Source organism: Chlorocebus sabaeus, chromosome 24 (genome assembly GCF_047675955.1).
Source record: "Chlorocebus sabaeus isolate Y175 chromosome 24, mChlSab1.0.hap1, whole genome shotgun sequence".
NCBI classification, from domain to species: domain Eukaryota; kingdom Metazoa; phylum Chordata; class Mammalia; order Primates; family Cercopithecidae; genus Chlorocebus; species Chlorocebus sabaeus.
Window position 1 is genome coordinate 70,904,583 of NC_132927.1, and position 27,700 is coordinate 70,932,282.

The window sequence follows — 27,700 nt, forward strand, 5'->3', positions numbered from 1 at the left end:
AAAAATGACCTTGGTCTTCAGGGGAAGAACTTCCCACCACAATGAGCAGCCATGCCCAGCCTACCCTTGACTGCGGGGCTTACTCAGCTCCTCCATCCAAAGGCTATTCCTGGGATGCCTAGTAGGAATCCAGGCATGGAGCTAGTGCAAGCGTAATGATAAGAGTAAGCCCAGCAGACACAGGCCCCGGTAATAACCAGGTAAACAAATAAACAGAACTATAAACTGTGATGACAACAATTCATCTGTCCACAGATATTCACTGAATGTCCACTGTGTGCCTGGCACTGTTCCAAGTGCTGAAGAAAAATGAAGAAAACAAAAATCCCTGCCTTTGTAGAGGAGACATTGTAATGTGGCAAGATGACATAATGAAAGAGAATGAAGGATAAAACAGAGAAGTAAAATGGATTGCATGTCACTTGATGACAAGTACTGTGGAATGAGACTGTCATCTATATGAAGCACAGAAAGTGGAACATGGCAACATCTCAGTCAAAAGACCTGGCAGACACCACCTTGGCCAAGGGATCAAGGTTGGCATCGCCGGCTGTAAGCAGTGCTGACATCTCGTTCTCTTCGATATGGCGTCATGAGCAGGCTGCCTCGCTGGTGGGATCTTCCTCCAAACCCAGAACTTCAGTCCAATCACGAGAAAATGACAGCCAATCCCAAGTTCAGGGACATTTGGCAAAATACCCCACCACTCCTACTTAAAAGTGTCGAGGTCATGAAAGGAAGGAAACCCTGGGAAATCGTCTGGAGGAAACTAAGCAGACACGATGACTAAATGCAATGTAGAATCCTGGGACAGAAAAGGACATTAGTGAGAGAGCTGGTGAAACCCAAGTAAGTCCAGGCTGTACCAATGTCCACTTCCCCGTTCTGAGGAACATGCTGTGGTCACGTGAGATGTACGTATTTGCATTAGTGGGAGCAGGGAGACCGTATATGGGACCTCTCTGTATTGTTTGTATAACTTTTCTGTAAATCCAAAACTGCTTTAAAATAGCTTTTTAAATGATACTTTAAGTTCTGGGGTGTATGTGCAGAATGTGCAGATTTGTTACATAGGTATACACGTACCATGGTGGTTTGCTGCACCCCCTTTTTTTAAGAAAATGTTTCAAAAAGAAAACCATTTTTTCTTTTACCTGTAGGTGATTTTTCCCTGTTGGTGAGCTCATTCTGTGGGAGGGCCTGGTGGGTGTTGGAGAAGCAGCTGTGGATAGAGGTGAGCATCCTGGGAGGGTTGCGTGGAGGCATCTACTTATGCGCAGACAGAAGGATGAGGGACAGAACCGTGGGAGTCAGCTCCTCTGCAGTGAGCAAGGCGACCTCACAGAATGTTCTGTCTCAGGCCTCAGTTTGATGCGATCATGGATAAGTCAATCCTTTGTTATGCTCCCGGCCCTCACATTATGCAGCAGGGCACATAAGTGGGGTTGGGAATTGCAAAGGCAGAAGCAGGAGACCAGTTAAAGAAGAGAACAGGGCATAAGAGAGACAATCGGGAGGACCTTCCACAGCCAGGGCCCTGAGGGTCTCCTTGAGGTGGTGCCATTGAAGCCAAGTTCTGAGGGACAATCAGGTGTAGACCCCGTGAGTCTCAGAAGTGGGAAAAGGGGAGTGCTGTACACGGAATTGAGAGATGGTGCCTGTGGCAGCAGCTGGGGAGAGGAGAAGGTGGGGTGGGAGGCCCATCCTTTTCTTGGCCACAGGGACACTGAGTAGGGTGCCCAGACTCAGTAATATAACAGGCAGCACTTGGAGGCTATGTCCTGTGTGTCTGGCACTTGCCTTTGCCCTTTGTGCCCCTCGGCTGAGTTAATGCAGAGGTGAACTGAGAGGCACCTGGGGAAAGGGCTGGGGGACAGGAAGCAGGTGACATCTCCGGTCCTCTCCAGCTTCCCTAGACACTTCCTGGCAGACATTGGCCCCAGTAATAACCAGGTAAACAAATAAACAGAACTACAAACTATGGTGACAACAATTCATCTGTCCACAGATGTTCACTGAATGTCCACTGTGTGCCTGGCACTGTTCCAAGTGCTGAAGAAAAATGAAGAAAACAAAAATCCCTGGCCTTGTAGAGGAGACATTGTAATGTGGCAAGATGACATAATGAAAAAGAATGAAGAAAAAAACAGAGAAGTAAAATGGATTGCAGGTCCACAGTACTGATCCTTCTCTGCCACCCTTCTCCAAGACCACCGTGGTGGCAGTAAGGGGCTCTAAGGGGACAAGAGACACAGGAGCCAGACACAAGACACAAGACACTTTTGACTCCCAGGAGAACCTAGTGTGGGCATCCATACGCCCTTCCTGATGGTGACTTTTTACGCAGACATGCAGAGTACAGTTAACCAGCTGCTCCTGCACACGTCTGGATCTCTACTCACACATCTGTGCACATGCGTGAGTGCGTGCGTGCACACACACACACACACAGCCTCCTGGAGCACTGTGGATTCTGAGTGGCTAACTCAGCTACAGCCTCTGGTTGTACTGAGCTGAGCACCCATTGCCTGCTGGGGTGAGGAGAGGGCAGGCACTTTCCCTGTGTGACCCCGTTTAACCCTCTCAGTGCCCCACTGAGGTGGTCCCTGTTGTCCCCAATGGACAGAGGAAGAACCTGAGTCAGGAACCCAGAGCGGTGTCTCCACTAAGTAGAAGCCTCTGTTTCTCTCCCAGCCTCTCCCAGAGGAGCTGTTCTGAAGCGTGTGCATTTGATCAGGATAATCAAGGTAAATGATCCTTATCTTGTTACATCACAAATGTTAGGGTTCAAGGCTCTGAGGGTGGAGCGTGGGTGGAATCTCTGCTGCCCAGTATCTAAGCTGGGTGATCGCAAGCGGACACAACGTGACCAGCTCTCGGGCTACGCAGGGGGAATGAGTGTAATGAGGCCAGGGTTACAGGGTTGTTGAAGGCTCAGGGGACACCAGGCAAAAAAAAAAAAAAAAAAAGCTATGACCTGCGACCTCCCTATAGCAGTGTTTCTCAAACTCTGATTAACGTTACTTGAGGAACTTGTTAAAAATACGTATTCCTGGCCCTGATCAGATAAATCAGGACAAGTCAGAATATTTGACGCAGAGTCTTTAAGCTCCCCCTTGGGATTCAAATGCACACAGATTTTTGATGCTTTGCCACCTACAATACAAGAAAGGGCAGGACTGTCCTGTTCAGTGCACTATGACCTGGGCGCTCAGGCCCCAATAACTCCCCTACTCCCCTAGCTCCCTGCGGTGCCACCCAACTAGCTTTCTTGCCTGAGGGTGGTCCTCAGACTCCTCATAGAACAGGCCCAGAGGTTCTTAGTTATGTAAGTATCCATTCCTCCAATCACTGCAGAGCACTCACCAGGTAACAAGCACACACGCCCAGGCGAGCTCCCCATGCTCATCCCCACGTTGACGTCTCAGACTCTACAAGTCTTCAGCTGCTGCCTAGGACTCTGTAAGTCCTTGAGCTTGGGACCCCTACCACACACAAGAGCTGGCATGCCCTACAGGCGGGGAAGTGCTGACCATATACACCCAGGAAGTCGGAATTCCAGATAATGAGTAACTTTTTAGCGGAATTCCAGATAATGAGTAACTTTTTAGCACAAGTACCCATTCCCTATGAATTGTGAGGTGTTTTTGTTTGTGAAATCTGACAATTCTACCTGTAGGGAACAGGGATGATTGAGAAGCAGCTGCTCTGATGGTCAGAAGCCAACAGCCTTCCCTGCAGAGATGCGGGAAATCCCAGGGAGAGCGGGAAAGGTCAGGCACTGCACTGGCAGTGGGAGTGGAGTTTGGGTCAGAGGAGGGTCAGTGCCATGAGGAAAGATCCTGGGAGGCTTCCTGCTACATAATGTGAGGGCTGAGAGCATAACAAAGGATTGATTTATCCATGATTGCATCAAACTGAAGCCTGAGACAGAACATTCTGTGAGGTCGCCTTCTTCACTGCAGAGGAGCTGACTCACATGGTTTTGTCCAGGAAGTTGCAAACCTGTGCCAGGAGTAGCCAACCTGGGAGTAGCAAAGAGGCTTTTCTAATGCAGGTTTTCCCAGAGCTCCTCTCCCTCCCTCCCCTGGCCAAAGATGAGCTCTGCAGGGAGAGCCAGCTCTAGGGGACTTTGCTCCTAGGCATCCCAGCTGCAGAGATTGGTGGCGCCAGTCCAGAAAGGGGGTCTTCTGGACCAGGGGATGATGGGGTTGGGCCTCAGGGCACTGGGAGGCCAGTAGGGGTGCTTCAAACTGGCCAGTGACCTGAAGGACTCATATTCTTAAGGATATCCTGGTGGCCACGTAGAAAACAGTCTGGTGGGATGAGGGTGGAAGTGAGGACCAGCTCAGAGGTCACTGAGGGTGCAGCCAGATAGGCTGGGACCCACATGGGCAGCAGAGGTGGGGAGTAGGGATGTGGAGGGGGAGACCCAGCCCCACGCTGGGGGCCCCAAGGGAAGGTGGAGGCTGAGCCAGGAGAAGAGGCACCACCCACTGACGTCCTGCTTGCTGAATAACTGTGAGGAGCAGGATGAGGAGCAAAAGAGCAAGCGAGGAAGTCAAGGGGGTTATTTGGGTGCTATGCTCCATGTGAGGGTAGCTAAGTACAGGTGCCAAGGAGGCACCTGTGTCAAAATCCCAGCTCAAAATGTTAGTTACCAGAGGCCTCTGATAAAGACAGAGCCACAGGTAAAACGCAGCATGCACAACCCCTCAACCCTAAAATCAGAAGGCTATCTGTGTCCTGGCGAGGAGAGAAGCACAATTGATCATCCACACCACCAGGATGCAAGCCCATTATTTCTGATGCAAAACCCAGGCTCCTTCCAGGGCTGGCACAGAGAACAGCCAGAGGTGTCACGAGGCCTCCACCTTCCCCAGCTGGGCAACCTCAGAGGGTATCTCTTTATCTCTGAGATCACTGTGTCTTCATGTCCAGGCTGGGCACAGGTCACCTGGGAGTGGAGCTGTGTTTGCAGAGAAGGAACTAGGGTGGACGTCGAAGCCAACCTGCCTGGTTCAGAATCCTGGCTCAGCTTGGCACTTACCAACAGTGGCAGTGAGGCCTTGGGAATGAGCTTCACCTCTCTGCACTTCTGTTTCCTCATATCTAGAGTTGAGGGAGTGATAGGACCCGCCTCAGTGGGTGTTCATGTGGATTCCATGGGCTCTTAAGCATAAAGAACAGAGCAGCTATGATGACCATCATCTATGTCACTGGGCCTCCGGGAATGAGGAAAGAAGAGGCAGATCTACTTAAGTACAAGGAAGGTGGAGGAAGGTAGTAAGGCATCAGCCATGTGGCACAGATTGTATTATGAGATTGACTGGTTTTCTTACGTCACCCTCAAATTTCCCTCCTTACCTGCTTCCCATGATTCCTGAGAGTCAAGAGGATGGGAGCTGTGGAATGTGTTAGTCATCCACTGCTGCAGAGCCAGTCGCCCATGATTATCTCACGGAGTTCCTGAGGGTCAGGAATCCAGGAGGGGCTAAACTGGGTGGTTCCAGCTCGAGGTCTCTCTTGAGCTTGCTGTCAAGCTGTTGGCCAGGGCAATCCCAGAAGGCTCACTCATGAGGCTGTTGGTAGAAGGTCTCAGTTCCTCACCATGTGGGCTACTCACAGGGCTGCTCAAATGTGACTTAGAGAGAGAGAGAGAGAGAGAGAGAGAGAGAGAGACAGAGGTTTAATTGTTTGGTGTCCAGGACCGAGAGAGAGGGTATAGAGAGAAAGCACAAGAGAGAGAGAGAAAAAAAGAGAAAGGCAGAGAGAGAGATAGAGACAGAGAGACAGAGACAGAGACACAGATGGTTGTTTAATGTCCAGGACTAAGAGACAGAAAAAAGAGAGAAAGCACAAAAGAGAGGGGAAAAGAGAAAGACAGACAGAGTGAGAGACAGAGAGAGAACCCACAGCAGAAGCAGCAGTCTTTTTATAACCCAGTCTCAGAAATGATACCCCACCCCTTCTGCCTTAGAAGGAAGTCACTAAGTCCGGTCCAATGCAAGGGGAGGTAATTAAGCTCTATCTCTTCAAGGAAGTGGTATCAGACATTTGTGGACACATTTGTAAAATGACCAGAGCATTAGAACCTCAGAATCCAGCAGAGTAATTGCCCTAATAGTAGATGATTAATGTTTTTAAAAATGGATGGACTAGCTGAAGGAATAAATGAACGACAGAGTGAGCAGGATATTTCTGTCTCATTTCACACACAGGAAAGGCACCGAGGCTCAGAGCAATTAGGACATGTGTGAGGTTGTCTAGGCAGTAAGGGATGGGGGCTGGGCTGGTTCGCCAGAAATCTGAGATGCAGCATGCAGCGTGCAGCAGTTCTGAAATGGAAGCCAGGGATGGCAAGCTATAGCAGCCACTCTTTCCTGGAGGGAGAACAGACTCAACACCACTCAGTACCGGGGAGGAAGGGATGACTCAGCAGCACTCAAAACAGAGTCAGGAGTTCTCCCTGCTCTTGCCAAACCCTCTGCAGGTGCCTCTTATCCACACAGGGACACCACCAAAGGTCTGGTTGTGCTGAAGGAAATTTGCAACTCCTGCTTCAAATCTGCAGCCAGTATCTCCCCCAGCAGCCACCAAACCAGGCAAGCACAAACCCAGCCAGAGAGCAACATGGGTGTCAGGCAAAAACAGGCTGTTGACTCCATCTTTTTCTAACAGAGATCAGAGTCCTCTGGCCTTCCACAGAGAAGGTGGGGCCTTCTCAGGGTTCTCTGGATCTGCTGGTGTCAGTCAGTATCTATTTCATCTTCCTAAGAATTTTTTTTTTTTTTTGAGATGGAGTTTTTGCTCTGTTGCCCAGGCTGGAGTGCAATCATGCAATCTCAGCTCACTCCAACCTCTGCCTCCTGGGTTCAAGCAATTCTCCTGCCTCAGCCTCCCGAGTAGCTGGGATTATAGGCACCCACCACCACACTGGGCTAATTTTTGTATTTTTAGTAGAGACAAGCTTTCACCATGTTGGCCAGGCTGGTCTCAAACTCTTGACCTCAGGTGATCCACCTACCTCAGCCTCCCAAAGTGCTAGAATTATAGGCGTAAGCCACTGAGCCCAGCCTCCTAAGAATTCTTAAAGGAGCTACGGTTGACAAAAGAGGTTCAGAGAGGTAAAGTAATGGCCCTAAAGTCATCCAGCAAGTAAATGTGGCAAAGCCATGGTGCAAAAGAAGCCCTGGTGGGTGACACTCTTTGGATGGCCCCTGCCTCTCTGGAAGGCACCAGCATTGGTTTCTCTCTGCCTCACCTTCCCATGCAGGTGGGCATGCTTGTGCTTGGGCTCCTGCTGGTCCCTCTGGTTATGCCGCAGAAGCACACTCTTCCTATCTGCAGTCCCAGCCCATGTGTGGACACAACCCATTTCCTAGGGTGCTCCTTAGCCCACCGCACCAAGTCAGCATTTAGGGATCAACTGTGGCACCACAAAGGCAACAGTTGTGAAAACCACAAACTGCATCACAATGATCACGCTTGCAGAATGCCAGTGTCTGATGGACTCTGTAGACTCTGTATGTACCAAGGTGACTCCAATCTAGAGACAACGAGAGTCACTGTTCCTTGGACTGAGCATCTGCTTGTCCCAGGTCCCAGGCGCCTTTGATGTGAATCTTCAGTCTCTTCACTTTTGAGACAGGCACTACAGCCACACTCACATAGGTCCCAAAGGCCAGTGCCATCCACTGCCTCTGCCATCTCCACTCCTGCATTCCACCAGATTCCTTGACCTTTAGAAATAGTCTCCTGGAGGCCAGGCCTGCTGGCTCAAGCTTGTAATTCCAGCTCTTTGAGAGGCTGAGGTGCGCGGATCACCTGAGGTCAAAAGTTTGAGATCAGCCTGGCCAATATGGTGAAACTCCGTCTCTACCAAAAATACAAAAATTAGCCTGGTGTGGTGACGGTTGCCTGTAATCCCAGCTACTCAGGAGGCTGAGGCAGGAGAATTGCTTGAACCAGGGAGGTAGAGATTGCAGTGAACTGATGCCAATGCACTCCAGCCTAGGCAACAGAATGAGACTCCATCTAAAAAAAAAAAAAAAAAAAAAAAAAAAAAAAAAAAAAAAAAAAAAAAGGAAAAGAAATAGTGCCCTGGAGCCCCTGGCCCTGACCTCCCAAAAGCCAGAGTGAACTTTCAGTCTCACCATGGGCTGACTCCCTGGGTCCATTTTAAGTCAGAGGATCGTGCCCATCCACAGTCAAAAGGAGAGAGTGGTGACCGATGTGGACAAAGTTCCCATTCAGCTGAGACCCCAATCAGTAAAGAAAATCTTTCCCTACACAGATCCACAGACAACCAAAGCCTTAAAAAGGCATCAATCCTAAAGCCTGTGAAATTGTCATTTTCTGTCCTGTGTTCAAGAATGGAAATGCCTCCCTTCATTTTTAAAGAAGGAGCAGGGGATAGTGGTGAGAGTCTGGATTTGGCATTGGATTGGTTTTCCAAGGCTCCAACAGCTCCAGCATTTAACAGTCTGGATTTGGCATCGGATTGGTCTTTCCTAACCTCCAACAGCTCCCGCATTTAACAGCTGGGAGTACATGGGCAAATCACATGATTAGACGTTGGAAACTTTTTTCCTCCTTCCTAACTCCCCTTCCTGGAGGTTGACACAGACCAAAACTTGGTAAGAAAACTAAGGATAAAAGAAGGGGCAGAGGCCAGGCAAGGTGGCCTATGCCTGTAATCCCAGCACTTTGAGAGGCCAAGGTGGGTGAATCAATTGAGCCCAGGTGTTGGAGACCAGCCTGGGCAACATGGTGAAACCATGTCTCTGCAAAAAATTACAAAAATTAGCTGGGCACGGTGGTGTGCACCTGTAATCCCAACTACTTGGGAGGCTGAGGTGGGAGGATCACTTGAGCCCAGGATGTTGAAGCTGCAAATGAGGTGAGATTGCACCACTGCACTCCAGCTTGGGCTACAGAGTAAGACCCTGTCTCAAAAAAAAAAAAAAAAAAAAAAAAAAAAAAAAAAAAGGGACAGAGATTTTTTTTCAACATCATCAGAGATGGAAGCTATACAAAAAGAGGAGACAGTCAGCCATGGCAATGTCAAAATATTCATTAGCCAGTACATGTTCTGCCTAGGGAATTTTCCATACCTACTGAGAGGTATGGGGAAAGGAGGCAGGATTTAGCAGGATCAAGAGGCCATGGGGGATGCAGAGTACAGGACAGCAATCCCCAGATGGCCTTGGCCAGCCCCACTCTCCTTCCTCCCACTCTTAGCTCTTAGAGTAACTGTACAATGTGCTAAGAATGCAGTGCCCTGAGACAAGGAGAAAATATCAGGAACAACCTGAGCTTTGTCTTCATTCCTCCTAAAACTTGTTTTCAGTCATCCAAGTGACTTCTGGGATATAAAAGCCAGGGAAGGGTGTTTTTGAGGCCCCTTTTGATGTGACACAATACTATGCAAGCCACACAAACCAGCTTCATTACAGATAGAGGCAGCGAGAATCAACAGAAGCCTAGGATCCATGATGAACCAGTCCCCCAGGCTCAGGAAAGCTGCCCCGGCAGATGGAGTCTTGTTTGCATATGCCTCACTTTGCACCTGTCGAGATGGGGTCTTGCTCTGTTACCTAGCCTGGAGTACAGTAGTAGGATCTCAGTCGACTGCAACCTCTGCCTCCTGAGTTCAAGTGATTATCCTGCCTCAGCCTCCTGAGTAGCTGGGACTACAGGCATGTACCATCATGCCTGGCTAATTTTTTTGTATTTTTATTAGAGATGGGGTTTCGCCATGTTGTCTAGGCTGGTCTTGAACTCCTCAACTCAGGTGATCCACCTGCCTTGACCTCCCAAAGTGTTGGGATTACAGGCATGAGCCACTGGGCCCGGCCTACATATTATTTTAAAATCCACTGCACCTGTTCTTATTCTGCAGGAGATGCTGAACTCTGCCCTTGGACAAGGCCCTCAGTGTGTCCTGGGAGAGCCTGACTTGAAGCCACATTATGCAGAGGCAGGGTGGATCCCAACCCAGGGAGCTGGAGACAGAGGAACTCTAAAGGCAGAAACCTCCTACAGAGGTTGCTCTTCCGCTTAGCCTAAGAGGCAGTGCTTCTCAGGCTTTCTGGTGCACACTAATCACCTTGGGTTATTATTAGTATCCAAATTCTAAATTAGTATGCCTGGGCTGTGCCCCAAGAATTAGCATTTCTAACAAGCTCCTCTGTGTTGCTGTAGCTGCTGGTCCCTGAATCACACGTGCAGTACAGCAAGGATGTCAAAGCTCTCTTCCTCAAAGGGGGGAGCATCTCCTCAGACCCTAGTATCCTCCTCATTTCCTCTTTGCTTCCTTTTGTGGGGCTCCAAAATGTAGTAGGAGTGCCCTGGGTTCTGATGAGAGAATATTCTCAAAGGATTGCTGACTCAGGAGGAAAACAGGCTCCAGCGATCCTGCAGCCCACGGGCTGGTGGGGAGATGACCCACAGGACGCCCTTCCAAAAAGGAAGAGCAGTGGACCTGGAAGAGTATGATTTGGCCTTAGTGTTGCTTCACTTTTCTGTTTTAATTGCCCTGTGGTTTCACCCGGCCGTGGGACTCCACGATGACATGTGCCATCCTTGTATGAATGGTGCTGGCAGAACCGAAAGAAGGGCCTGTACCAATGCCTGGGGCAAAGCAGACCAATGAAGACTTGTAAGAGTCCAGAAAAGAGGCTGAGAGAAGGTCGGGAATGGGGTACATGTGGCCTTGGAGCATCCACCTGAAGCTCCAGGTGACCAACAGCACCCAGAACAATTCTTTACCCTCTGCAGGTCCTCCAAAGCATCCTCAGCAGGACCTGCAGAAGGTCAAAAATTTTCTGCTTTCACATGGGATGGAGGTTAAGACTAAGTCAGCTCAGCTATAAACAAAATGATGCTCTTCCCTTTGAAAAGTAGCACAAGAAAAGGATGCCCTCTCTCACCACTCCTATTCAACATAGTATTGGAAGTTCTGGCCAGGGCAATGAGACAAGAGAAAGAAATAAAGGGTATTCAATTAGGAAAAGAGGAAGTCAAGTCTCTATTTGCAGATGACATTATGTATATTTAGAAAACCCCATTGTCTAAGCCCCAAATCTCCTTAAGCCAATGAGCAACGTGAGCGAAGTCTCAGGATACAAAATCAATGTGCAAAAATCACAAGCATTCCTATACACCAATAGCAGACAAACAGAGAGCCAAATCATGAGTGAGCTCCCATTCACAATTGCTACAAAAAGAATAAAATACCTAGGAATCCAACTTACAAGGGATGTGAAGGACCTCTTCAAGGAGAACTACAAACCACTCCTCAACAAAATAAAAGAGGACATAGACAAATGGAAGAACATTCCATGCTCATGAATAAGAAGAATCAATATTGTGAAAATGGCCATACTGCCCAAAGCAGTTTATACATTCAATGCTATCTCCATCAAGCTACCAATGACTTTCTTCACAGAATTGGAAAAAACTACTTTAAATTTCATATGGAACCATAAAAGAGCCTGCATAGCCAAGACAATCCTAGGGAAAAAGAACAAAGCTGGAGGCATCATGCTACCTGACTTCAAACTATACTACAAGGCTACAGTAACCAAAACAGTATGGTACTGGTACCAAAACTGTTATATAGACCAATGGAACAGAACAGAGGCCTCAGAAATAGCACCACACATCTGCAACCATCTGATCTTTGACAAATCTGACAAAAACAAGCAATGAGAAAAGGATTCCCTATTTAATAAATGGTGCTGGAACAACTGGCTAGCCATGTGCAGAAAGCTGAAGCTGGATCCCTTCCAGCTTTTTACAGATTTTTTTTTTACAATTTTACAAAAATTAACTCAAGATGGATTAAAGACTTAAATGTAAGACCTAAAACCATAAAAACCCTAGAAGAAAACTTAGGCAATACCATTCAGGACATAGGCATGGGCGAAGACTTCATGACTAACACACCAAAGGCAATGGTAACAAAAGCCAAAATAGACAAATTGGATCTAATTAAACTAAAGAGCTTCTGCACAGCAAAATAAACTATCATCAGAGTGAACGTGTAACCTACAGAATGGGAGAAAATTTTTGCAATCTATCCATCTGACAAAGGGCTAATATCCAGAATCTACAAAGACCCTAAACAAGTTTACAAGAAAAAAAAAAAAAAAAAACAATCCCATCAAAAATTGAGCAAAGGATATGAACAGACACTTCTCAAAAGAAGACATTTACGCAGCCAACAGACATATGAAAAAAATGTTCATCATCACTGGTCTGTAGAGAAATGCAAAGCAAAACCACAATGAGATACCATCTCATGCCAGTTAGAATGGGGATCATTAAAAAGTCAGGAAACAACAGATGCCAGTGAGGATGTGGATAAATAGAAATGCTTTTACACTGTTGGTGGGAGTGTAAATTAGTTCAACCATTGTGGAAGACAGTGTGGTGGTTCCTCAAGGATCTAGAACTAGAAATACAGCTTGACCCAGCAATCCCATTACTGGGTATATACCCGAAGGATTATAAATCATGCTACTATAAAGACATATGTACACGTATGTTTATTGTGGCACCATTCACACTAGCAAAGACTTGGAACCAACCCAAATGTCCATCAATAATAGACTGGATAAAGAAAATGTGGCACATATACACCATGGAATACTATGCAGCCATAAAAAAGGATGAGTTCGTGTCATTTTCAGGGACATGGATGAAGCTGGAAACCATCATTCTCAGCAAACTATCACAAGGACAGAAAACCAAACACCACATGTTCTCACTCATAAGTGGGAGCTGAACAATGAGAACATATGGACACACGGAGGGGAACGTCACACACTGGAGCCTGTTGGGGGATTAGGGGCTGGCGGAGGGATAGCATTAGGAGAAATAATATAATGACGTTATATAATTACATCATTACAAATGTAAATGACGAGTTGATGGATGCAGCAAACCAACATGGCACATGTATACCTATGTAACAAACCTGCACATTGTGCATATGTACCCCAGAACTTAAAGTATAATTTAAAAAAAGAAAGAAAGAAGAAAGAAAGAAAGAAAGAAAGAAAGAAAGAAAGAAAGAAAGAAAGAAAGAAAGAAAGAAAGAAAGAAAGAAAGAAAGAAAGAAAGAAAGAAAGAAAGAAAGAAAGAAAGAAAATGATGCTCTTCTGAGGCTGGAGAACTTGAGAACACTCAGGTAATGCTCTGAGGAAAGACGACTAGTCATCCCTAATGTCCACTCTCTTTGTCTCTCTCATGGTAATGGAACTCTCAATTTTTAGCTGAGAAGTGACTACCTAGAATCTTGACTGCACTGCACAGCCTCCTTTGTAACTAGGTGTGGCCATGGGACACAACTCCGGCCAATGGAACACAAGTGGAAATAACAGGCAATGTTTAAAGCATTCCTTTCAAAAGAAAGGTTGTGCCCTTCCCTTCCCCTGTGGCCCTTTCTATGGGCTGGAAGGTGGACACAGCAGTAAGCCATCTTAGCCCAGACAAACAGACATGGAGGGGTGGCTCAGTAACCAGACAGGAGGACGTGGTTTCTGACAACGTGGAGCCACCCTATCAACCCACTGCCTCCAACTGGACCTGCATGAGAGGGAAATGAACTTCAGTCTCATTTTAGCCACTATTTCTTTAAGATTCTGTGTAACTTAAACATATGTATTGGCCAGGTACAGTGGTTCACACCCATAACTCCAGCACTTTGAGAGGCTGAGGTGGGAGGATCCCTGGAGGCCAGGATTTCAAGACTAGCCTGGGCAACACCATGAAACCCTGCCTCTACAAAAAATAAAAACTTAAAAATTAGCCTGGCATGGTGTTGTGCACCTGTGGTCCCAGCTGCTCAGAAGACTGAGTGGCAGGATATCTTGAATCCAGGAGTCAGAGTCTTCAGTGAGCAACGAGCAATGATTGAACCGCTACACTCCAGTCTGGGTGACAAAGCGAGACTCTCTCTCTCTTTCTCTCTCTCTCTCTCTACACACACACACACACACATAATATATATAAATATATAAAAAATATATAATATATACATAATATATAAATATATATTATATATGTGTGTATATGTATATATAGATACACACACACACATATATATAGAGATATATAAAGATACACACACATACACACACACACATATATCCAATTCTGAAACTGGGAGCCTGAAAGTCATTTAAGGAAGATGGACCCAGACAGTTATTGGTCATCGTAGTGCCCTACAGTCAACAAATATGTAAGTACTCTAAAGATGCAGCACTATCACAACAGACATTCAAAAAATGCTGTCCTCGTAGAGCGTACATTTAATATAATTTCATTTCTTCTTGATTACCACTTTGTCAGGGAATATTACCTTGCATCTTAGACACCAGGAAATTAAGCTGTAGAGATTTCCCATGATTAGTTTGAAGTGAGTCAGTTGGTGAGTCAGACATCAGAGATTCAAGCCAGGTTGGCTGGTGGCAGAGCTAGAACCTCCCCACTGGTCCAGTGGCCTCCAAAGCATGCCCTCTAGAGAGGCCTGTCATAGCCATCGTGGATGGGGACTGTGACCATGAGGAATCAAGAGGAAGGATTTTTTTTTTTTTGAAACAGAGTCTCGCTGTGTCACCCAGGCTGGAGTGTAGTGGCATGATCTCAGCTCACTGCAACCTCTGCCTTCTGGGTTCAAGAGACTCTCTTGCCTCAGCCTCCCAAGTAGCTGGGATTACACGCATGCGCCATGAAGCCCGGTTAATTTTTTTTTTGTGTGTGTGTGTTTTTAGTAAAGACGGGGTTTTGCCATGTTGGCCAAGCTGGTCACGGACTCCTGACCTCAGGAGGTCTGCCCACCTCAGTCTCCGCTGGGATTACCAGCATGAGCCACCACTCCCAGCCAAGATTTTTTTTTTTTTTTTTTTTTTGATGAGCCAAAGAAAGACCCTGGACTAGCTAAGAGAGAGGCCCAAGGATACCTGAAGGCCGGGGAGGAGGGACAACCACTTGTTGGGGTGAACCAATAGCAGAGGCTCAGCAGGGCAGAGGCCAAGGCTGAGGACGCCCCCACAGAGAGACACAGAGAGAGCCTGAGGACAAGGGGTTCCTCACAACACCTGTGCTCCCCGAAAGCTCCCCTCCTCACCCCTCTCTAGGTGCCCTACTCTCTGGGGTTGGTGAAGTGGTGCCCAAAATGCAATTGATCTACAGAAAAATAGAGTCCTGTATTTTAAAAATTTATCTAGGTTTGTATATGGACATTCACATCACATAGACAGACACACACGCAGCCACTAACACACACACACACAGATACACCAAAGAAAAGTGCCTTAGAAATACACCAAAATGTGGCCGGGCGCGGTGGCTCATGCCTGTAATCCCAGCACTTTGGGAGGCTGAGGAGGGCGGATCACGAGGTCAGGAGTTCGAGACCAGCCTGACCAACATGGTGAAACCCCGTCTCTACTAAAAATACAAAAATAGCAGGACATGGTGGTGTGTGCCTGTAATCCCACCTACTCAGGAGACTGAGACAGAAGAATTGCTTAAACCCAGGAGGCAGAGGTTACAGTGAGCTGAGATCACACCACTGCACTCCAGCCTGGGTGACACAGCAAGACTCCATCTCAAAATAAAAATAAAAAATAAAAAGAAATAAAAAAGAAATACACCAAAATGTTAGCTGGGGTCCTCTCCAGGTAGTAAAGTGCTGGGGGATGTTTTCCAAAGTCTTTCTTTATATTCTCTGAGTTTTTCCATGTTCTTTAATGAGTATTTAAAAAGCAGATAAAAACTAATACGACAAAGGATTTGTGTGTGTGTGTGTTTGACGTTTTAAGGAAGAGATTAGAGCTATTCCCATAACCAGGTTATTTGAGTGGGTCTAACAAGCCAGTGTTACCAGAAATTATCATCTGGTCATTTCCAGTCTGAGAACAGAACACTTGGTTGTCCTGGCATTTCTCAAGCAGGGGGAGGAGTTCTCTGCAGGAATAAATAAGCCTCAGCATTCATGAAAATCCACCACTCCAGACAGACGGCTTTGGTATCCACCAGCTACATCCAGCTCCCTGAGGCAGGTAATCCATGATGTTCTACATCCTGGGAGCGGAGGAATCTGTCTTTCCAGGAGAGTTTTAGGGCAGCCTGGAGCGTGCGGAGTGTGAGGGGTGAGCCGAGGCCAGGAGGGGGTGTGCTCAGGTGTTAGGGGCCAGGGGACTGCTCTGGGCTGCCGCTGATTCCCTGTGCCTTTTTTAGAGGCATCCTCTGTGTCTGGGTTTTCACACCTGCAAAGGGCGGAGGTGCCCTGGGGCCTCTATGGTCATTTCTGCCTTGATACGTACAGATTCTGGTTCGAGTCCGCTGTGCATCTGGCCCTCAGGGAGGAGGTGCTGTCCTCTTGCCTGGAGCAGGGTGCAGCTCTCAGAACATGCGGCAGATGTGACTATTGCACTGGGTCCCTCTGAGCAGAGGCCACAGGCCTCACGGTGATTTCAGGGTCTCCATGGGGCTGCCTCGGGGGCTCCACTTCCCCAGAAGGACCCCTGGCCAAGTCGACAGATGGGCTGTGTCCCTGGCCAGCAGCAGAAAAGACAAACTGCTGGGAAACAGTCAGTCCTCCAACTTGCCCAAAGTCTTTACCCCTGAAATAATTCTGGAGAAAAATATTGTCTAACATTTATCCAGAGAAATGGTTGCATCAGCCTGAGAGTAAACAGTTGAAGCAAACAAGCTACCTCTGTCCCTGGGCTTGGCCAAAGGCATTTCCACTGGCCTCCCCTCCTTCCCCTCCTTCCCCTCTCTCTTGCTCTCTTCTTTTTCTCCTCCTCTCTCTACCTCTCTCCCCTCCCCTCCCTTCCACTCCCCTCTCTTCCCTGCTCTTCTCCCCAGCACCCAAGCCACTGCTTTTCTCTTCTGAATTCTAGGACTGAGTGGGCGGAGGCTGAAGGTGAATAATCTTGTTTGCTGCAGTCACCAGCTTGGAACTCAGCCCTTCCAGGGGATCTTGTGTAGTAGCTCATGGCTCTTCTCTGGCTTGTAGTTTCAGGCATGGGGTAGTATGGGAGGTTGTGACTCCCGGTACATCTAGTATGAACCAGGTGCCTTCATCATTTATCTCACCTGAGCCACTTAACATGTTGTGCAGAGATGGAAACAGGTTCAGAGAGGTTCAGTCACCTGCTTGCCACTACGCAGCAATCAGAATTGGCCAAAATGAAATGCCAGTCCAAGTCTGGGAGAGTCCAAATCCCTCTCTGCCTTCTCCCCACTAGGAGGCCCTTCCAGGCTTATGGTGGACACAGACGCCATGTGGCAACCTGGCAGGGGCAGAAAAGAACGTTAGCCTTTCTTTGGTCTTGATGCCGACCATTATCAGGGCCATCTAGGCTCCAGACATCATACCGGGCACGTTCATTTCCCTCTCTCAGTCAATTCTCCCTGCAACCCAGCATCATACCGTGGAGGCCTGCGGAGGCCACACCACATGTCATCTAGAGGCTGGGAGAGTCACTGTGGCCTCTGACTCTGTCCAGGGCTCCTTCATCCCTGGGTTGTACTTTGGTGGCAGTTAGGGGACTCGGGGAAGGGACCCCTGCTTTCTAATCCCCTAGGATGAGGTCTGCTCACCAAGCAGGAGGAGAGGAGCAGGCATTCTGGTTGGACTGAACCTCAGACCCCCCATTAGCTTCCAGACTGAGGAGCCAGGAAAACCTGGCTGCCCACTGGACTCCTTTACCTGTTTGCTGTATGGCCTTGGGCAAGCCCCCTCACCGCTCAGTGCCCAGTTTTTCCACTGGAAAAAAATGGCAACAATTATGGCAGTTACCTCAAAGGATGAAAGGAAGCACAGTGATGCATGTCGGGGACCCCAGAGAGCACCCACCTGAGGGAGGTTCCAAAGCTAGCAAGAGGCAGCAGAACAGGGACCAGGACACAGGCCGGGTGGGGGGCAGTGGGAGGTGGTCAGGGCTCCATCTGGCCCTCTGAGACTTAAAGGATCTTTGCTTTGCAGAGTTGAAAATGGAGAGAATGTTACCTCTCCTGGCTCTGGGGCTTTTGGTGGCTGGGTTCTGCCCTGCTGTCTTCTGCCACCCTAACTGCCCACTTGACAAGGAGAATCCGACCCAGGAGGATCAAGACCAGGGGACGCATGTGGACCTCGGATTAGCCTCCGCCAATGTGGACTTCGCTTTCAGCCTGTACAAGCAGTTGGTCCTGAAGGCCCCTGATAAGAATGTCATCTTCTCCCCGCTGAGCATCTCCACCGCCTTGGCCTTCCTGTCTCTGGGGGCCCATAATACCACCCTGATGGAGATTCTCAGAGGCCTCAAGTTCAACCTCACGGAGACTTCTGAGGCAGAAATTCACCAGAGCTTCCAGCACCTCCTGCGCACCCTCAACCAGTCCAGCGACGGGCTGCAGCTGAGTATGGGAAATGCCATGTTCATCGAAGAGCAGCTCAGTCTGCTGGACAGGTTCATGGAGGATGCCAAGAGGCTGTATGGCTCCGAAGCCTTTGCCACTGACTTTCAGGACTCAGCTGTGGCTAAGAAGTTCATCAACGACTACGTGAAGAACAGAACCAGGGGGAAAATCACAGATCTGATCGAGGACCTTGACTCGCAGACAGTGATGGTCCTGGTGAATTACATCTTCTTTAAAGGTGAGTGCCTGGTTTGGGGTTCAGAAGAGGTGGATGTTTAGTTTCGAGCCTCAGGGCTATTTCTGTCCTGACTCAACAACGGTGTTATTAGGCAAACCACTGTAGAGGAGAGTGCCCACGGCGTGGGGGCAGCATGGGCATCAAGGCCCCGCCCTGCCCATAGGCATCGCCATCTCCTGTGGGGTTTTTCCAAATTACGGTTTGTCCTTCCAAGACATAACTCAGTGGGGACCATCAGCCCTTGGTCTGAGTCAGTGTGGTGCCTTTCACTCTGATTTATACTTGTCCAGCAAACAGAAAGAAGGAGCTCTCCTTTCAAACCACTCCAGGGCGCACAGGAGCTACAGCTCCCTCCTTGCAGGGGCGCTGCTAGACTGGGCCAGGAAGCCCCTCTGTCTGGAGGCACCTGCGGCTTCTACCCTGCACATGCGGGAGGCGGTGGTCCAGCCAGGGGCCTTGGTGTCTGGAGGCAGGCAGGTGGGGCTAGGGCCAGCTTCACAGGGGAAGATAATCATCAAGGAGCCTGGCCACTTCCAAGGTTCTACGATTCTGTTCTGCTATCATCTTTAACTATTTTTAAAAATGTGTCATTGACACATAACAAATGAGAGCAGAAATGGCATTGTTCCCATCTGGGGAAGAGTCTGAAGCGTGGGCGGTATCCAAGACATGACCCTTTGCCAGACTCTAACTGGTCCAGAGCCCAATCCCATTGATAGAAACTCAACCAATGCAAACCTCAGCCTGCAAGCTCCAAAGGGGCAGAGGGCAAGCAGGTAGCTTCTGCCTCCTGGAACCCGCAGTCCAGATGGGGACAAATAAAAAGAGATAGGGACACAAAGAGTGATCACTGAGCCAGAGGGTGGAAAGGTGCTTGGGAGACATGAGCTGCTTGGAGGCAGAGTCCTGCTTGGGGGCTGTGGGTTGATTCCTGGGCAAGCCGCTTCCTCTCCCGGGCCTGGGTTTTCATCTGTAAATGAATTCGTGGATCCAGATCTCCCTCTAAGACTACTCCATGCCTCACATGACATTTGTTCTTTGAGTTTCCCGTGTTCTCCCCTCCTACCACCTAGCCCTGTGCTAGGACTCTCCCCTCCAGGACACAGTAGCCAGCCCAGCTTTCCCTCCCCACCTGCCTCTGCCAATGGGAAACAGGCAGGTGGTAAACAGGTGGGCAGTGGAGCTGGCCCCATGTCTCCACCCTCCCCTGAAATCTCCCACTCCCCTCATTGTTCAGTGCTCTGGTCCTCCTGGAGTGGAGACCTGCAGGGCCCCTCCCCTTCCTCTGTTGACCTCTCCTCACTCTCCAGGTGCCAGTTTTGCTCCCTGCCTCAGCCTGGTTTACATACAGTGTATATGATGGGATTTGGTCACTGCTGGGGCCGCCCTGTGGCAGGTGGAGGGGGCTGAGCATGCATGAGCTTCAGGCTGAGACAGTCCCAGCTCAGAACCCTGGAGTGCTTGTTCCCTCCCTTTCTGCTCTTCCTCTTCCACTGCACCCACTGGACCCGCGAGCATGTGAGGATTGACTCACCCAATGATGCTAGAACTATGTATTCAACTGAAAGTAAGGGAGAGGGGGCATCCAACCAAGGGCAGAAGATGGGAATTCAAGAAAGGAAGGTTTCCTCTAGAAAACTGTTTTCTTCTTTTCTCTTAAATCCAGATAGAAAAGGAAGGGAAGGCCATTACAGAAGAGATAAGTCGAGTCAAGCAAAGATCGGATACTGAAGACACTAGTCTAACCAGACATTCGGGCCCTCAGTTGAATAGTTGAGGATGTCAGAAGATGTTAAGGAGGCAGAATCAGAAAACTTGGTGACTGGCAGACAGAAATGGGGGGAGATGGGGCCCGATGTGAGAAGATTTAAAGGCTTGTAGAGCCTGGGTGGTGATTTCATCCAGCAAACCTATCCCTCTCCCCATTCTGGCATACAAGGCAGCAGTCGGGGTCCCCACAGGGAGCCCATCTTCCTGGCAGGGACCCATGCTGGAGATCTGCCCAGCTGAAAGATTCCAGAGGAGCTCGGTGCCCTGGGTAATATAAGAAGGTGCTCCATGGTACTGCCCTCACATGGAGGCCACAGAAGCACTTGAATGGCTGCTGCAACTGGTGACAGGGACACCTGTTCAACTGAAATATCTCCTACCCTGAGATGGGTCCTTGCTCCGAGGGGTCTTTATGATTAGATTTGTCCCCAGTCATTCCATGTTGGGAGGTTGCAGGGACCAGAGAAGCTGAGATGGTCTTTGGGGAGGGGGAAGGAAAGATGGACTGTTATTTTGGTCCTAAAAGTCCAAAGATGGGGAAGTGTCAAGAAGGAAGATGAGGGCACAAGAGAATGTAAGGCCACCCAGAAGCTGGCTCTCATTGCAATTACGGAAAGGAAAACCAAAATAAAGAAAGAAAGGGAAGAAGTTCCCATTTATTGAGCACCTACTCTCACCAGCCATACACATGCAATACCTCATTTAATCCTTGCAGCAGCCCTGAAAGGTGGATGGTGGTGTTGCCATTTGTTAGGTAGGAGACATGAAGTCCAGAAAAGCAAATAATTAAACATTCAAAATTGACCTGGGCCCATTTGAAAATTCCTTTTTCTGCCTCATTTTAGCCCCTAATGTAAAGCCATTTGTGACTTTATCAGCTTTTACCAAGCACCTCCCAAAACCAAGAATGGAGGTGACAGATTGTGGAGCCTACAACCTAGAGAAAGAATTGACAATTTTTTTCTATAAAGGAAAAGTAGTAAGTATTTTAGTAAGTAAGTATTTTAGGCTGTGGGGTCCACATGAGGTCCCTTTTGCAGATTCTTCTGTTCATCTTCCTCCTCTGCTTCTTATTCATCTTCTCTTTCCCCTTCATTTTTTTTTTTTTTTTTTTACAATCTTTGAAAAATATAAGCACCATTCTTAGCTTTAGGTACACACAGAAATAAGCCAAGGCTGTATTGGCTTACAGGCTATAGTTTCCTGACCCCTGTTCTAAAGGAGGAAAATAATTGTACCCAACTACATTCATGCAAATCATGGGCCTATGTCGTAATTCCCAAAGAATGAGTTTCATGGAATTTTCAACATTTTAAATATATTACTCCATTGTTCCCTTGCTTGCATAGTTTCTGATGAGAAGTCTTCTGTCGTTTTCATCGTTATTCCTTTTTAGACAAGGTGGAGTTTTCCTCCCTCTGCCCCTACCTCTACCTCTTTCAAGATTTTCTCTTTCTCTTTACTGTGGTAAATAGGCCTTTAGTGAGAGGAATTATGTCAGTCTGGCTAGGAGTCAGACTGCATTTCATGTTTGTGATAGCTAGAGGTGCCAGAGGCAGTTTCATGGAATTTTACCTTTGCAACACTGAAAACCTAGGCAGCCTCAGAGTTAGAATACCCACAATTGAATCCTCGGCCAGACAGACACCAAATCCAGGGCAAGTCTTAGCTGGATGTTCATGGTCTGTAGAGGTGGACATGAGCTAGATATGAGCTGAGGACCATAGCCAGCTCATGGCTTTTGTGATGTCCAAAACCCCCACCCCCTAAGATGTCACAAATGTCCCTAGGCTTTTATTCCCATGGTCTCTCCTGGCTCTGAGTTCTATCTTCCACTAAGGTTCTCCCTGTTCCTCCCCTCATTCACACTGATCGGCGTCTCTTTTGTCTGCCTTCACCAACTCACATACAGAACCCAGTCTCTTTCCTCCTATTTCCGCCCAAAGCCCTCCCACAAACCACTGTTATATGTTCACATCCCTGTAATGCCAGTGAGTAACAATTGCTAATGAAACATTTTTCCTGTTAAGAAACCAAGGCTGTCCCATTTCTCCTCAGGCACCAGCCTCCCAAGTGTTGTCATGCCTCTTTCCCTCACTTTCCCTAAACCTTCTCTCTCTCTCTTGCACTCCTTATTCCCAGATTCCTATTGATTTCTCATTTAGCACAAGAAACTAGGTCTTTCTTTCATGGCTCTTTTCCGAATCCAAGCCTGCTGGTCTCTCCCTCACCCCCAATAACTTTTACTATTGCCAATCTACTTCTCTAAACCAAAGCAGGGTCACTTCTGTGAGGGACTCTGGGCACTTCCACTGCTGGGGAAGCAGAGTCAAGGCAGGGTGACCCTTGCACTCATACGTTCTCCAACTGCTTGCTCCATCTTCAGCCAAATGGAAGATGCCCTTTGACCCCCATGATACTCATGATTCAAGGTTCTACTGGAGCAAGAGAAGGTGGGTAAAGGTGCCCATGATGAGTTTGCAGCACGTGACTACACCTTACTTCCGGGATGAGGAGCTGTCCTGCACCGTAGTGGAGCTGAAGTACATAGGCAATGCTAGCGCACTCTTCATCCTCCCTGATCAAGACAAGATGGAGGAAGTGGAAGCCATGCTGCTCCCAGAGACCCTGAAGCGGTGGAAAGACTCACTGGAGTTCAGGTGATTCTTCCTGGCCCCCCAAGACCCCACATCTCTCCAAGTCAAGGTCTCACCAATGTCCAGGGACAAGGGCATGGTGGTGGGAGAACTCGTACAGGGACAGGTGGAAATTACACTTACTTTGCCCTGTGCTGCCTGGGTGGCTTTGGGCTTGATTTTTTATTTTTTCTTCTTTAAGATGATGACATCAGACAGGACAAGGGGCTGAGGCTTCCTCTGACTCCAGCATGTTCTAAGTCATGAGAAATCTTTTGCACAGTCCCAAACACTCATGCACGGTCTCTCCTGGTCTCAATCTCTTGAAGGGAGAGAGAAACAGAAGGAATTGTGATCAGTTGAGGGCTGTGATGAGATGGACACTGAGAATCCGCTCTGCACTGGTGAACCACTATGTTTATTCATTTGCTCAGCATTTGCTGCATGATTAACTGAGCACCTACTATGTGTCAGACACTAATTTGCACCGTGAGAGTAAATCAGTACATAAAACACAAGATTTCCTGCCCTCTTGGAACTTACTTTGTAGTAGGAGAGGAGAGAGGCAATAAATAAATATAACAAATAAGTTGTGTGATATGTTAGAAGGCGAGAAATTGAGTAGGGGGATAGAAACTGAGTAGAGGAGGAAGAAAGGATCAGGAAAACTGGAACTTGTGTTAGCTTGTGATTTTAAATAGAGTGGCCATTAGGTGATGTCTGAGCATCCATATAACAGAGGGGAAGGGTGGAGTAGTGTTGATATATCAGGGAAAGGCATTCCTGGCAGAGGGAACAGTCAGTGCAAAGCCTCTGAGGTGGAAGTGAGCTTGATATGTTCAAGGAAGAGCGAGGCCAGAGTGGCTGGAGCAAAGCAAGTGAGAAGAGAGTTGAGAGAAGTCAGGAATCCCCAAAGGGGTGGAGCAGCTTATGTAGGGCCACGTAGACCCCTAGAAAACCTTGTCCTTCCTCCTCTCTGTGAAATGGAGAGCCATCAGGGGTTTGGAGGAGTGCGGCGAGCCGAGTGTTGTTTTAAAAGACGAACTCTGGCTGCTGAGAGGAGAATAACTATAGAGCAGGTGTGGAGTCGTTGACACCTGCAAGAACCAGACACAGACATGAGGTGGGAACCCACTGTGGCTGGGACCCAGGAGGGAGCCATGCATGTGAGAAGTGGTTGCATTCCAGATAAACTTGAGGGTAGAAGAACAGACTGGGGCACATGGAATTGAGCTGACCGATTTCATGGGGACACAGTGAGGTGGAGCAGTAGTTCCGGGCCCAGACCCTGCAGTGGGCCCAGGGAGTGCATGTGGGCAACTGTGCGGGGTAGGGAGGGAGGAGCACCAGCCTTGGGTTCAGACCGTGGTGGCTGGTGTGACCTGGAGCAGGTCATTGCTCTTCTCTGGAGCTCAGCTATCTCCTGAATAGAGAGAAGTGTCCTTTCCCCACCACCCCTGTTTTCACTAGGTGATTATGAGAATCCACTGAGATATTGTATGTGGAAACCGTAATAAACCACCAAGGGCGAGGAAGCTGCTTCAACACAAACTGAGGCTGCAGCCCCTGCCCCAACTACTGTCCAGAGGGCTGGAAACCTCTCGGGATTGTCTGACCCTTAGCCCCTCCTCACTCTAGATCCCAGGAGACTCAGAACATGGGAGTCCTACCCAACCCATCCATTTACTCCCAGACTCCTTCCTCCTTTAGCACCAGGGAGCGGGGCTCAGTAAATAGTTTCGAATGGCAAGAATTCTCCAAACACTTTAGATTTACAAAATGCTTAGATTTATAAAATGCTGTGGTCCACACACTCCTGGCCCACAGAGAATGCTCACTAGATATTTGCTGCATGAAGGAGGGAATGAAGGGACACACACATGAATGAGTGAATAAAAATAGAAATAGGACACCTTCCTCCTTCATGGGACTTAGAGTCTAATGGAAGACACAGCCTCCTGTATAATTGTAAGACCAGGCAGTCAGTGACAGGTGTCTTAAGAGGGCTATAAGCTAAGGGAGGGGGAGCTCGCAGGTGGGAGGTGTGACTTGGGCCTCTAACAGCTTGTTGCCTGCTCTATGCCAGTCCACACCTGGCTTGAGGGACAGTGCCCACTGGCGAGGCAAGATGGGAACCTCCAACTGATGGTTTCAGGGTCCCCAAAGCTCTTCCAATACAATCAGACTCCTCAGAGGCCCCCAGGCCCTTTTTGACCTGCCTCTGGCTCCTGCCCCACCTCATCCCTCACTATCCCTCTCCCTGAGACACTGAGGTCACCCACCACCCTGTGGAGCAACTCCTCCTGCTCCCACCTTCTTCCAGGTTCTTCCACCTGCCTCCTGCCCACCTCTTCACCTAGCTAGCTCCTTTCCCACCTTTGGGACTCAGCCTCAACGCCACCTCCTACAGGAAGCCTTCCTGGTGCTCCTGTGAAGCAAACTGCCATGCAGCCAGTGCAGCTAACCTGGTCCAGGCTCTCAACACAATCAGGAGTCCCTGCTGGTGTGAAGGTGCTTCAACCGCATTGCAAACTGCAGGGAAAGGGCAGGACCAGGCTTGAGCAGGGCCACAACTCCAGACTTGGTGTGCTGCCTGGAGCCTTTCACACTTGCAGATCTGAATGAATAATTAATGAACAAGAAGAGTAAAGACAGGGGTTAAGAAATTGAGGAACAGATTATCTATTTCCAGTCAGAAGGGGGGTGACTGTAGAGGAAACCAGGGAAGACCATGCTGCGAGATGGGAGGCAGGTAGGCACTGATCAGCAGAGGTTCAGATACTTTTTTTTTCTCATTTTCTAGACATATAGACGAGCTCTACCTGCCGAAGTTTTCCATCTCGAGGGACTATGACCTGGAAGACGTACTTCTCCAGCTGGGCATTAAGGAAGTCTTCACCAGCAAGGCTGACTTGTCAGGAATCACAGGGGCCAGGAACATAGCAGTCTCTCAGGTGAGTCTTTAGACTTGGGTCAATTCATCCTTTGTATCTGAACTTGAATGGTGAAAGCCAAATGGACTTTAGGGTACTCTTGAACTTGGGTTAATGCAAGTGCATTTCTCATTATGCACTCACCCTGTTTGGGACACCCCCAAGCCAAGAAGAGCTAAGTTATAGCCCAGCTCCTATTGCTATGTTAGGGGCTGGTCCTCTACAACATAATGTCACCCAGGCTTGGAATCAGAAAGCCACAGGCACCATTCCACACTACATCATTTACTACCCATGGAGGCAAACAATTGAAGTCCTCCACCCCCAGCTTTTCATGTGTAAAATGGTAGTGATAGTTCTTGGCCAGTATCCAGAGCCTGGGGACTTACTGTGGAAGCCACAATAAACCACCAAGCGTGAGGGAGTTGCTTCAACACTAACCTGAGGCTGCAGCCCCTGCCCCAGCCACTGTCCAGAGGGCCAGACGCCTCTTGGGATTGCCTAGGCAGGTAATGCCAATAGGTAATAACAATGACTATCTAGCAATTGTGATGAAAATAAGCTCAGAGTATGAGAGAAGATTACTTGGGACACTCAGCTTGTGTTACTCAAAGCAGAGGTGCCAAGGCAGGGTGGCCATGCAGCCCTTCGCTCTTGTCTGCCCTCTGTGCTCACACAGCACTGGGTTGAGAGCTGCACTCCACCTTTCAAACAGCAAAGTAACAGAACGGCGTGTGTAGAGGAGCAGACCCATATGGTTTAGGAATTCAAGGCCATGAAAAGTACTTGAAAATCCCAAAGATGTTTAAGCTAGAGCAGCAGAGATGCTGAAAGCCATGCTGGCCTGGCCGAGGAGGTTTCTGCAGCAGCTTCTTGTGGTCAAGAGCTGCCAGGATGTTGCTTGGAAGAAAAATACTTTACATTGCTCTTGCTCTTCCTCCCAACAGTAGTGGCTGTTTTGGGGGCAACAGACTCTCAACTCGGACAGAAAGGGATGCATATGAGTTGCTCCATCCTTTACCTCGATGGCTCTGGGCAAATCACACACAGCATCTGGGTCTCCATGTGCATATCTAGGCATCGGTACTGTGCAAAACTAGTTGGCAGGGGAGTTGAGAAGAGCAAACATTCAACAGCACAAAGACAGGCCAGTGCTCGGTGCTCAATGCACATTAGTCCCCTTAGCGGCACACAGCCAGGTTGCTGACTTCCTGCCCATCTGTGTCTCCCGAGAGTAATGTTCTGCTCTCCCCACAGGTGGTCCACAAGGCTGTGCTTGATGTGTCTGAGGAGGGCACAGAAGCATCTGCTGCCACAGGAGTCAAAATCACCCTCCTTTCTGCATTCGTGGACCCAAAGATCACTGTGCGTTTCAACAGGCCCTTCCTGATGATCATCGTCCCTATGGACACCCAGAACATCTTCTTCATAAGCAAAGTCATCAATCCCAAGCAAGCCTAGAGCTTGCCATCAAGCAGTGGGGCTCTCAGTAGGGAGCCTGGAATGGAAGCTGGATGCTCGGGTCTCTGGGCACAGTCTGACCCCTGTGCACCGAGTGGCCAGGGCATGTCTGGCCCTGTCTGCTCATCCTTGGAAGGTGACAGCAACTGCCTGTGTAGCTCCCACATGCACAAGGGCCCGTGGACTCTTCACTCTGGAGGGTCCTGGGTCTCCCGATAGCAATAAACAGTTTCCTTGGA

The 27,700-nt window shown here is 48.6% G+C and overlaps 1 protein-coding gene across 3 annotated transcripts; it reads left to right on the plus strand.

Annotated features, from left to right (window-relative positions):
* SERPINA3 (serpin family A member 3) lies at positions 1 to 27,700 on the plus strand. Of its 3 annotated transcripts, XM_037984453.2 has the most exons (7): positions 1 to 914; positions 1,161 to 1,234; positions 2,009 to 2,747; positions 18,011 to 18,661; positions 22,818 to 23,091; positions 25,871 to 26,021; positions 27,258 to 27,700. In XM_037984453.2, the coding sequence occupies exons 4-7, from the start codon at positions 18,019 to 18,021 to the stop codon at positions 27,459 to 27,461; spliced, it is 1,272 nt and encodes a 423-aa protein (XP_037840381.2). In that variant the 5' UTR covers positions 1 to 914; positions 1,161 to 1,234; positions 2,009 to 2,747; positions 18,011 to 18,018; the 3' UTR covers positions 27,462 to 27,700. The 3 variants fall into 3 exon arrangements, with proteins under 3 accessions (XP_037840381.2, XP_037840379.2, XP_037840380.2); XM_037984451.2 differs by lacking the exons at positions 1 to 914; positions 1,161 to 1,234; positions 2,009 to 2,747 and adding an exon at positions 15,948 to 16,076; XM_037984452.2 differs by lacking the exons at positions 1 to 914; positions 1,161 to 1,234; positions 2,009 to 2,747 and adding an exon at positions 15,975 to 16,072.